The sequence below is a fragment of the Vipera ursinii genome, assembly GCF_947247035.1.
Source record: "Vipera ursinii genome assembly, chromosome: 1".
NCBI lineage: Eukaryota > Metazoa > Chordata > Lepidosauria > Squamata > Viperidae > Vipera > Vipera ursinii.
The window spans coordinates 29,543,045-29,556,068 of NC_139512.1; the positions used below are offsets into that span (position 1 = coordinate 29,543,045).

The 13,024-nt window shown below is 36.7% G+C and overlaps 1 protein-coding gene across 6 annotated transcripts in view; it reads left to right on the top strand.

The window, feature by feature from the left end:
• BRF1 (BRF1 general transcription factor IIIB subunit) overlaps positions 1-13,024 on the top strand; it is a 224,397-nt gene that overhangs the window by 12,749 nt on the left and 198,624 nt on the right. For 5 of the 6 annotated variants that reach the window (XM_083351085.1, XM_083351089.1, XM_083351087.1 and 2 more), the window contains exon 2: positions 4,033-4,110. In XM_083351085.1, coding sequence (XP_083207211.1) covers positions 4,033-4,110 — 78 coding nt within the window. The remainder of the gene's footprint in view (positions 1-4,032; positions 4,111-13,024) is intronic. The other variant, XM_083351086.1, reaches the window with a different exon arrangement.

The window sequence follows — 13,024 nt, forward strand, 5'->3', positions numbered from 1 at the left end:
ATACTATTAAAAATAAAACCTGGGAATGCTAGAAAGGATATTTTAGAAATTTGTATCAGAATAATAGTGATACGTTGAAGATTAGAATTGAAATCAATGCTATACATGCATGGGGCCAAGAAAAGGCTGATGAAGTCATAAATGCTGTGGGAATGTTGAAAAATGCAACTATATGTGTTGATAGCATACCTGGAGAAATATTCCAGTATGCTTCTGGTTTGGTTTTGGTGTGATTGTGTGAATTCTTTAATTATTTTTTTGTAATTTGCTCCTATGTGCAATATTTTAATTTGTTGTTTCTATGTTGCTTTTTATTATTGTGAGTCACCCAGAGAGGGTTAGAGTTGGGAGGCATCAACACTGAATAATTTATGCAAAAATACATCTATGCAGGATAATTGGAAGAATGCTGTTATTGTGCTTCTGTAGAAAGTTAACAAAAATGGAGTTAACCAGCAACTGCCTAATTTTGAGAATGAATGACTGTTTTGTATTATCTAAAGACATAACATGAAAATTTACTCATGCATTGGAAGTAAACAGAGGTAGACTTAGAATACCAGGCTTGAAATATGTTTGGGAGTCAGATTAAGGTAAACAGTTGAAACGAGTCTGATAGAATAACACAACAAATTTATGAAGATCTGGAGAATTTTTACCTGCTTCAGTGCAGGAATGCCAGTGATATAATTCCTATAAGAATTTCACATACAATATGTAACTAAGAGGTGTTGGAGATTTTGTAATCAAAAAGGGATTTTCCTCTAGCATTTTCCCCGAAAATAAGACCTGATCTTATATTTTTTTTGGCTTCCCAAAGAGGCTCTAGGTCTTATTTTGGGGGCATGTCTTATTTTTTTTCATGTACAGGAGGCAGAGAGCACGGGGGCTGACGGGAGTGGGAACGCTACTACTGCCGGCCCCGCCCTCTCCGTCCCACCGTCTTGCTTGCCTGCGGCCGCAACAAATCAAACCCTCGGCACCAGTGGTGTAGCGTGGGGGGTGCAGGGGGGGCCGGTCGCACTGGGCGCAACATCTGGGGGGGCGCATTAGATGCATTTTACTTTAATTACATCAGTATTTTCATAACAAACAATACATATGCTTAGGGGGTAAGGGTTTCTTTAACTAATCTAGTGGAAGAGACTCGAGTGCTAAAATCCACGGGTTAGGGGGCGCAAATTACTTGCCTTGCCCTGGGTGCTGACAACCCACGCTACGCCACTGCTCGGCACGTCCTTGCCTCCTCCTTCCCTAACCTGCTGGCCCTGCTGCTACTGGGACACATCGGCTGCAGTGGACACTAAGCGGCTGCCCGTGCTGCTTCTGACTTCACAGGGGCTCTTCACCCTTTGAACAATGGAATTTTGCACAAATATGGAAATAGAGTTTGGTTATTGAATGCATGAATGGTATTTGATGAAAGTAAAGCATGTGAGAAAATAAGTGGAATGCTCACATAGTTTTTTAACATTGGCTTAAGAGCAAGATAAATAAGTGTGATTTTTCCTTGCTTGTTTACTGTGTTGATGGACAAATGTATAAAAAAACCATGTGATGACAGATGTATGTTGATTGGGAGCATGAATGTGCGTGTACTGTTGTAACAGAGCATGCTTTGTTATTAGCTATGAACCCAGATGATTTTTTTAGCAAATATTGAACAGATTATATAATGCAAAGAGGATATATGATGATCTGAAAATTAATTTAATAATGTGCTTGATTAGGAAAATGGACTGAATATTTGCAAGTAATGTGTTAATGGCAAAAACGTGGAATAAATAGACAAAATTTTACTAAAGATAGCAAAATGCAATGAAAATACTTGGATAGAAATATAGAAATAAGAATACCTGTTGCAAGGGATGAGTATTTGTCAAAGGAAGTAAAAATGGCTTTTTGTAGTTTGCTTCTACTTGCTTTGTTATATAGAGGTTCTTATTAGAACGGGTAACCATATAAATTTATTAAATAAGTTATAAGAAAATGAGAATTGAGTATTTCAGAGAAAAAGTGATGAACTTGGAATGGAATACTTAAAATATGCAGTTAAATTCAGATCAGGCATGATTAAGTGTTAAATGGATACAAAAGTTAATTCACTACAAAAGACTTTGTTAGTGATATGGAGAGAATAAGTGTGAATTGAACTTTAAAATACATAAAGTAGAGCAAATGGGGAAGATGGAGAAAGTTGTGGCTAGATAACGTTTATTAACTCTTAAAAATGAGAGCAGTGAGAAGTCTAACAAGTCTAACAAAAAATAAAATGTGAAATAGTGTATAGATATGATAGAAGCAAGGATGATTTGAAAGATTACATTTCTTTTTTTCTCTTGTAGCTTTAGTGTATTTTGTGTATCTGTTTTTATTATTCATATTACTTCAAACTCTTTACCAAGGTCTGTATAATGTTGCTTGCCTTGAAATGGAGGAATATTGCTAGTGAAAATCCATAATGTATACTTAGCACTCTTACTGTGCCTCTTATGGTTTCCTCCAGGTGTCAGTCTTGTATCATGTCTCAGGAGTAATCTCCTAATAACCTTCATAACAACAGTAAAGGCTTACTTGAAATCCTGCAGAAGATATTTGGTGATTGTGAAAATGCTGACTTCTGAATTAGGCCTGCATTGATCCCCTTTTATACTGTAAAGTTGATTTTATTAGCTCAAAAATTTGAGCACCTGCCTTTTAATGGGGCTTCTTGGGACCGGAAGAGGGGTGTTATATATGTGTTGCATATGTATATAAAATTGACTTAATAGAAATCGTTAGTTCAGGTCCCTGAGAAATTCTGTGACATGAATTGAAAGCGTGTTGGATAGAAGATATGCAAGAACAGTACAACTTTTAAAATAAGCTCTCATACTAATATCTGTAAGACCAAGCTTCCTGCAAGCTACTGACAGCCAGGACAAGATGTGCTAAATCAGACATGTCAAACACAAGGCCCGGGGGCCGGATCTGGCCCGCGAAGTGGTTTCATGTGGCCTGCGAAGCCATCCTGGAAACAGTGAGGGAACGGCTCCCACTGCCTTTGTCCTGGCCCAGAGACCCTCCTTCTGCCAGACCCTCAGATCTGTCCCACTCCTGCCCAGGCCCCCATAGGCACCTTTGATGTGAACGATGTAGAGCTGGCCACGCCCACCCAGTAGGCCATATGCACTCTAGCCACGCCCACCCAGTAGGCCACGCCCACCCTGGCCATACCCACCCAGCCCCCTGAGGGCAAACGCAATGCTGATGTGGCCCTCAATGAAATTGAGTTTGACACCCTTGATCTATGAATATATGTGCTTGAGAGTGTACGTTACTTCAATGCAATATTGTAGTTTTTGGACCCAGTTTTTCAGAATTGGTTACCCACAGCTAATTGGTTATTTTCTTATTTCTGCCATGATTGCTCCTAACAATGCTGGTTTCCTTAATGGTATCGTACCAAAAAGATGGTTGAGCCATGTCAACTGCCCTTTTTTCTCCCATCAGGCATGTAGCTCACTCTTGATTGGTCAGTGCAAGAAATAGGAATGCTGGACTTGATAAATCTGATCTATTAGTAAGATTGATAAAAGCAAAATCAGAAGTGGTAGAGACAAGGGCATTGAGAGAAGAGAAGAATTAAGGTCATATGAGAGCACAGAACAGGGTTGGTTACATTTTGGAAGGGTGTTAAACCCTTGAACATTACAGTAATTAGTGCATAGTATGCCTTTGAGAACTCTAATATGAATCTTTGAAATTGTTTTTGAGCTGCCTTTGTATACATATTATATGTAAATAATATATGCAGCTTACTTACAAAAAATATATTGAGAACTTGAACTTTAGAGGCTGATAGAGATGCCAAAAAAAAGCAGCAGCAGCTTGAGGTTCATAATCACATAAGAGGAGCCTCAGAGTCTAGGACTATTGATGTCTGATAGGTTGAAATACTTACTTAGCAAAAGAGAGTCTGGGCAAGATGTACTGAAATGGTGCCATTAATATGTTATATTTGACAGCTTTTTCTTTTCTTTTTTCTTGTAGCAGCAGGAAAAACTCAAACTGTTGGAGGATTTCATGTCAACTTGGGAAAGGAGTCGCGGGCACAGACTTTGCAAAATGGTAACTTGTAATTCTTATTTTTATTTAGCCTTGCTAAAGAAAGCTATCCTAGAGCTAAATTTTATCCACTATGATTTTGGTGGGTGTATCAGAGAGGAAGTAGATATTTTTAGAGCATGGCTTATGCAATTCCCTTTAAATTGTGAATTGAGTTGGAAGAAATGTGTACTGAAAACCATAGTTGGCCCCAGCAAATAGTAATTAATGCAAGGAGAAAAGCAAGGCATATTTGACATCTCTGCCCTCATTGCTTGCAAATAAATTGTTTTAAATGTCAGATGTACTTTAATTCTAGGACTGAAACAATTTTTTTCCAGTTCAGTATAGACCTAGTTTAGCTGAGTCATGAATCTTGATCTCTTGAATTCAAGTAGAATAATAATGTTTCAACAACAGATTGACAGAGGGCAGCCGCACTCACTAGCTTCACAATAAGAGTGTCTTTCCCAGGTGGTGGAGTGGGCTGTCTGAGGCCTTCCAGATGTTTTGGACTAATTCTTCATTCAGCGTGGTAAAGAATAGGAAGAATGGAAAGTGAAAAAAAAGACATAGAAGGCATCAGTTTGTCCCATTAGAAATGTAGTGCTGAAGCTGAGTATGTGTTGACCTGTTAATGCTTGAATAAAAGACCATTTGTCCACTATAAACTAAAATGGTATGCGTGGTTCTATTCTTAAGCTCAGAAGGCCCTATGTGCTTAGTATTTTCTTATGCAAACTTTCTGCAGTGACATGCAATATGCTGTAGAAAAGAACAAAAGCAATCAGTTGGGTTAGGTTGGAGCTAAAAACTTGTTCTTGAATTTAGGCTGGAGAGGATTTTTCTTCAGTTCCTTTCTCTTCTTACATTTGAGAAGCTAGAGCTGTAAGCAGATGGTATTTGTCTAGGGCCTAGACTCTAGGCAGTCAGAAAGTCAGGCTTTTGTATTTAAATCAGATGTGGCTGATTCAGAGGCATCCCATTCCATCTCATCCCATCCCATCCCATTCCGTGGCTTTATATTACATTCCAGTCATTGTTGATATGCAATTATTAAATAAACTGTCATACTTTTTATTTTGAATATGCCATGCATTATATTTAAAATAAAATCTCATTACAGAAAATGAATGCTAGCTTTAAAATTCATAATTTTGCTTCAAATATTTCATTTTACTGTGCATTTAATATCAGTAAATCGCCTTTGCTGATACATTGTTCAGACTATTGCCTCTTACTTTTCTAATATAACATTGATGTTCTCATTAACTATTTCTAATAAGACCTATATGGTAATTTGCTTGATTTTTCTCTCATAAAACTAGATATTTTTCTTTAATTACTTTTACTTGTGAGAGGAACCTTTGATTAATAATTCAGCAACACCCATGTTTATTAAGTACATTTTTCATACCATCTCCTCTGTGATTTTTTTTTAAAAGCAGATTTCAATTTGTATTGCTGAATCTGTATTAAAATCAAAGCAAGAACCTAGTAACAATAAATCATCACTACCTGTAGGACTACTACAGCATGTTTTTTGTGACCTTGTTTTTAAATACCATTTGGAAACTACAGTTGACAGAAAATGCAACAACCCACTTGCTAATGGGTGCTAGACACTTGGAATTTATTACATCTATGCTGTGAGTCCTGCATTAGCTGTCAGTTGTTTTAAGAGCAATTTAAACTGTTGATTTTATGACTTGGTACTACCTGCAGGACTGTCTCCTTCAACTAGAATTAATAAGTCTGGTACAATCCACACATTAAAAAACTGTTGGGAGTCTTCCACTATTAAATGATCAGAAGAGCCAAAGTTGGGAGTAGATGCTTCTCCATTAAGGCTCCTGTGTTGTAGAATAGCTTTTATCAACAGAGGTGAGGTTGTTTGCCTTCTGGAAGCAGGTTAAAATGGAGTTCTTGCAGAGAGCCTTTTTAACGAGTGAAGATAGCACTTTAGAAGTTATTTATGTGCTTCAGTTTTAAGGTAATTTTAAATATTTGTTATGATTGCTTAATTGTATTTCTGTGTTATGTTTTCCATTGTAAATTGCTGAAAGTTACATGATTGCAGTGGTTTTAAAAATCATACACAATAGAGAAAAATATTAAAGCATGTCAATCATTGACAGAAGCAGAATGGATTACTTCTAGTTTCATATCTGTTAAAGTTGACTTCCTATGATTTCGATCATTTGTGAAAATAAAGAAGATTTTTAGGACACATTGGTATTATTTGGGAGTTTTATGGACTAACACAATTCTAGTTGAACTGGAAATTTTCTTGTGGAACTCTTTGAGTGATGTTTATGGAGAATGTAAACTTTGATTTTGAGTCTTTGAATCTTTCCCTAGTGGTATGAAAGTCTCCTGTTTTTCTGTTCTGTACTCAGACACTGAAATATTACTCTTGCCATTTAGGGCATCCTCATGAAAAGGCAACCTCACAGAGGATCCTTTGTTTCAAAAATATATTTCTCAGGATTCCCATCAAAGGCTTCTAACCTACCGGAATGAATCCTGGAGCCTTGTTGTTTGGCGCTCTCATCTTCATCAACTTTTGCTCGCCCAATCCATGGCATTATTGAATGGGGTATTTGGATTTAATCAAATTTTGATTCACCAAACCATCACACCATAAATCAACAAAAACAAGAACAACTTTTTCTTCAAAAAAGCATTTGAAAGAAAAAAAATGTTGACCCTGACTGCTCTGAGAATTGGGCTCCTCTTTTGGGTAAATCTGCAGCTGTCTTCTCAGTGCATGATTGGTAATCTCTTTCACTTGAGGGAAAGGAATGTAGCCTTTTTAACATGCAACAAACTCATTTCTGGCTCACTGCCAGACAGTTTCTGAGAATTTTTTTCCAGCAATAAAAGCAGTGTGCTAGTAGATTGTGCAGGTGCTGAAAATGTTTTCTATTACCATATACAATGTTGGGGCATGTAAGGACATCCTTTTGGTTTCTGTGCACAATGTATTTGGCAGCCTCATTTTTTCCCACGCTTTGGCTAAGTGAACAATGATTGGAACTCTGAAAACACCTTTGTAATTTTTTTTCTTATTAGCATTTGATTTTTTTTTAAAAAGGTCATAATATGAGAACTTTGCATCCCACTCCTAGTGATATAAGTCCTATGTTGTCATGGGGAATTAAGGTCTTAAAGAAGAGTGGGTATCCTTCACATAAAAGTTATAGTTTAGAAACAATTCATTTTTTGAAGGATGAAGACAAATCCTCTAGTGCCCATTGTGGACAGGGACGATACAGTTATTAGATACATACATAGATAGTTGAGGATGTGATATGCATGTAGCTGGCATGGCAGTTTGCTATATCCAGTATGAAGATCCTAGTGCTGATGGGAGTTAATTTTTTAAAAAACAATACTTTTTATTAAAAAATTTTACAGTGCTAAAAGATAATGCAAACTGAAGTCACAAGGAGGTCCTCACTTAACAATCTGTAATTCTCATTTAACAATGGCAAATGGGACTGCTAGGATTGTGGTCATTAAGCCATACAGTCATGTGACATTGTGCTTTAAAATCTCATTGCTGAGTGATGGAAATTCTGCTCTCAATTATTGTTGTTAAGCATGAACCACTTGTATATGGTTTACTTCTTTCCACATCCATTTGCCTCCATTCAAAACACCTAAATTGTTGTAATTTCTATCCTAATATTGCAAAAAATCCATAAAGGGTTTCCAAATTTTTATAACAATATTCTGTATTTTAACCCTGATCAAACTAGTTCACTCTGAATTCTTTATTTTTGCTTTGAAATATTAATCTTTAGTCCCATCAAGTTGCTGTCATAGGATTGAATCTCTATGCAGACTTACTGTCTTCCATCTCAAAGATTGTTTCAAGGAGTTAGGAACTTTCTTTTGTAAATTCAAAAATACGTCTTTGCCCAAGTCCCTTTTCATCTCTTGATTTATCATTTCTGTTTCCACTCTGACTTTAAACTCCATTTTATAATGCTTAATTTCTTCATTTTCCAATATTTCTCCATCAGTTATGGTTTGTATTCCCACTTCATCCTATCTACCCATAAATTCTTCTATAGTTTATCTGTCACTTCTTTATACTCTTCCTCAAGAAATACATCTATGGGTGCAAAGATGATTGCTGTCAAATTTGTTATAAGTTTCTTTCCCAGACAATTCCAGTTGGTGATTCCGGTTTGTGATGATTGGGGAGGAGAGGTCCCACCTTTGGCCCTACTATGTGGGATGTCACAGGGTTTGGTGTTTTTTCCTTTCCTAATTTTAACATCTATATGAGGCCACTGAGTGAGTCGTGATACTCAATTACTCTGCCAAGCATTACAGTTGCACAACTCACTCCCCCTCCCCTGTTTTCATTACACCACAGCTGGAAAAAAATAAATCTATTCAGTTGTCAAACCTAGTTGATATTGTAATATCACAGAGGTCTGGCATTTTCATAGGGATGTCTTTTCAGGCCAATCAGCTTGATTAACCTATTTGAAAGATATCAAAAAGTCACCATTTAGGTGGCACTCTGAATTTTTTTTGTCAAATATGCCTATGTAAGAATAGCAATATCCTGGGGAAAGGATGCACTTATATTTATTAGTTGCATTACAGGTAGTCCTCAACTTACAACATTTGTGTAGTGACTGTTCAAAGGTATGACACTGAAAAAAGCAACGTATGACCACTTTTCACAGTTACAACTGTTGCAGCATTCCATGGTCACATGATCAAAATTCAGCCACTTGGCAACTGGCTCATATTTATGACAGCTGCAGTGTCCTGGGGTCATGTGATCACCTTTTGCAATCTTCTGATAAAGCAAAGTCAGTGCAGAATCTAGATTCACTTAACAGCCATGTTACTAACAGCTACAGTGATTCACTTAACAATTTTGGGAAGAAATATAAAATGGGACAAAATTTACTTAACAACTGTTGCTTAGCAACAGAAATTTTGAGCTTAATTGTGGTTGTAAGTCAAGGTGTTTTTATACTGTACTTCCATCTGATAGAATTTCTGTAAACAGGTGCTTTTTTTCCTTTTAGAAATTGGATTGCATGATTTTTCTGTTTTTTTACATTCTGTAGGTCTTAGTTCACCTTTATGTTGTCATACTGATTAAGGAGAAAGACATTTGAAGGGAAGATAATTAAAAAGTAATCTTTAACTTATGTCTAGAGGTCAGTAATTTAACACCATAAAAGATATTCCTCCCTCTTTCCTGTCCACATTTTATGCTGGAAATTACCAGGTATTCCAGTTTGATTCTCATAACATACCCACTAGCAGTTTTAATTCATATTATAATTTTTCTGAAATGTTGATTTTTTCCCCCTCCTTACATGATACTGTGCTGCTTCAGGCTATGAAATCTCTTTCTCACACCCAGAGATTTACAAACCTTACTACGATGTTTTCACAGAAATAGTAAGTGCCAAAGGAAAGGTGCATGGTAAAATACATAGAAATAAGAGAAATCAAGTTTTCCAAAGTCCAGTAAGTTTGTCTTGAGAGCGAGTTCAAATCCCCACCATGAGTACAAGAGTCGAGCGAAATCTAAGGGTCCAGGCATCATAGTAGAGTTGTCAGCAGGTCCAGGTCCAGAGTCACAGTTACAAGACAAAAGACAAGGAACACAGAATCTAGGTTAACAAACAGTCAACCAAAGGGTTGAGCTTGCTGCTCTTCTTAAACAGAGGCAACCCCAGTGTTGCTCATTTGGAAGGGCGGGTTCCTTTCTTATGAGAAGCCTCACAGAGAATGCCTTTGCTCTGCTCTCCTCTCCACAAGTGAGCCTTGTCCTGTGGGAGCTGGCAGCTTAGTTTCCTCCTTTTTTGAGATCTGGTTACTGGTCAGGGTAGCCTCCTCTGTCTGCAGTTGCCCAGGGAGCAGTTTGACAATTGTGGCTTTTCCTTACCTCATTAATCATGTTGAAGAACAAGTGTAACAAAGAAAGTTTATTTTCAAACCTTTATTACTGTCAAGAGACCAGGATAAAGTGGGGAGTTGATAGTATATTTGCTAAGCTGCAAAGAATTTTAACCCATGTACCTCTTCAATTATATGGTTTCCAGGGACCTCAATACACAATATAGCTAAAGATCTTAGAAAAAAGCTTGGATATCTTTCAGAGGGGAGCGAATGTTCTATCAACTCCCCATTACATTGCCTCCAGGAAATCAAAAACCCAATAATAGAAGAAGATGATATTATTGTTTCATTCAATGCCGCAGCACTCTTGACATCTGTAGAGCCGGAACTAGTGAAAGAATCCGTGGCAGCTGTACTACACAACACACCCGGCCTAACCAAAATGCACTAAGATTAGAATATCCAGAATCATGGATCTCATCAACTTCTTCCTTACTACCTACTTTCATATTATTTCCTTCTCAGGGACTTTTTTTGCCAGCCTTTTTGAGAGCAAAAATGCTGGGGCAGAGTCTCTCTCAGCCCTGGGCTGAGAAAAGAAGTTTTCATTACAAAGATCCAAGCTTCTTTTTTTCCCAGCTCAGTGCTACAGTTCCCTTCTGTGCATGGAGGGGAATTACCTGCATCTTTTCAGCAGGCAGTTCTTTTCATTCATCCATTTAATGAACCATGTGGTTGCTTAAAATGACTGCATCTAGCAGAACCAGGATGTAGTCGTAAAGTCGAGTTAAGTCACATGGTGATCTGTTCTACAACAACCATAACGTACGAACATAAGTCCAGGTTTGGTTACAGAACTACCTGTATCATCATAGAAACCCTAATTTTACAGTTTATTTCTTACATATGAATTGATCATGATTGGTGCTCGTTTCTTGTATTATGCATGAAATCAGTGCTAGGAATCATAAAGCAGTTTTTTATGCCATTAACATAAGAGCTTTTTTCCCTGTGGAGAATTAGATGTGTAGCCTCTGTATTGTCAAATTTAGTGGTAAATGGGGTTTGGTTGAAACTGTATTTAAAATATGTTAACGGCAGTATAAATACCCTTGAGGGAACTGTGTGTTTTATGTGATCTTAAATTTCATATATTTATGAATATTTTATAAAATATTAACTCTGTTGCTGAGCTATATTTCCTGAATAAATTTTAATTATGGGATAAGCAACCTAGTGGCCTCGATATATTGTGATCTACAACTATAATTCCTGACCACTACCCATGCATATTATGACTTATAGGGAGTTAGAATCCAAAACAGCTGGGGAACAGAACTCTGGTTACTTAGATCTTAATTCTACTAGAGCAAGTGGAACAATTTAAATACTTTGATTCATTTGTCCAGTAATAGAAATTAACTGTTACAGGTGATAACATCAGTGGAACTGACCAAGCTGTTATATTGTTTGGAGCACTAACTTAATGCCTCTAGCAAAAAAAGCACATAGGCATTCCTACCCAAATACACCATTCTGTTGATTATTGCTGCAGTATGCTGCAATTTGGATTTTGCTTCAAGATGATTGAAAAACTCAGTGTTTTCCAAATGCACTGCTTGTGCTGAATATGTGTCAGCCATTTAATATAGAAGAGCCTAGGAAACCAAAGTCAAGCATGCTAATAGTTTTATTATAAAATCGCAATAACAGTATCTTGCAATTCTGAATGTGCTTTCCCTTCCCTTCCTTTATTTTTGTGACAACTAGGTCTTACTTGAGATGCTTATTCAATTTATAACTCTGTTTCAGACTCTGATTTCTTTTATCTGATTGTTGTCTTGGTTGCAGCTCCTTCTGCTCACTGCAATATTAGAGGATTTAATCTATGGCAAAATACAAAATGAAACGGTTAAAAGAATGATGCTGCAACCAATGTACGATTGCTAATCAAACACCAAATATGGTGGTTTGGATATACATGTTGCTTGGCCCCATACCAACTTTCATATTGCTGGCCCAGTCATGTCCCAGCTGGAAAGTGATCAGCTTTAAAAAAAAGGCCTTGGCTGTAACTTGTGGGAAAAGATCTAGGGAAATTTAACCTCAGTCTGATAGAAGTGAAACAAGAGGGCCACAGCAAACAAAATGGAGAAACATGCACATGATGTCAGTGAACCATAGTATGTATGGCCATATACTGTGGGTTGTTACCAGATGTGAACTATGGTAAGGACTTCAAGATTAAGTGTCATGGCATGTTAAAACATTTATTTTGAAAGGCTTTGAATAATATATAGTGTCAGATCTGTATAAATCACACTGTATTTGAGTACTTTTTCTTCTTCTGTACAATTGTGTTTGAGTCTCAAAAACTGCCTAGACAAGTCCCTGCAGTTTTCTTGGCAAAGTTTTTTAGAAGTGATTTGCCATTGCCTGCTTCCTAGGGTTGTGAGAAAGTGACTGGTCCAAAGTGACCCAGCTGGTTTTCTGCCTAAAGTGAACTTAGAACTCTCAGTCTCCTGGTTCTAGCTTGATGCTTTCACCATTACACCAAATTGATTTTCTAACTAAGCCTGATAGGAATTATCTGCAGACAGTGAACAGAATTCAGTATAGGTGAGTGAGAATATTGGTACTTTCTCCTTTATATTGAGAATTCTCCATCCATCCGTTGTCTGCCTGAAACACTTTAGTAAGATTATAGGGTAATAACTTTTATAAGCATATTTATAAAGCTAAGTAGCTGAATATCTGTATATTCCTAAAACTGTGCATTAATGGTACGAAAACAAAAACATTAAATTTATAATATATTACATCTGGAATTTGCTCATATATATATATATATATATATATATATATATATATATATATATATATATATATATATATATATATATATATATATATATATATATATCAAATGTTAACTATTTAGATTACCTTGCTAGGCCCCAAACATGGGGCAAATCTTTATTTCCTGTTTTCAGCCTATCTTGAAGGCTATCGAACAGGCAGTAGTCACACCGGACAATTCATATATTTGTGT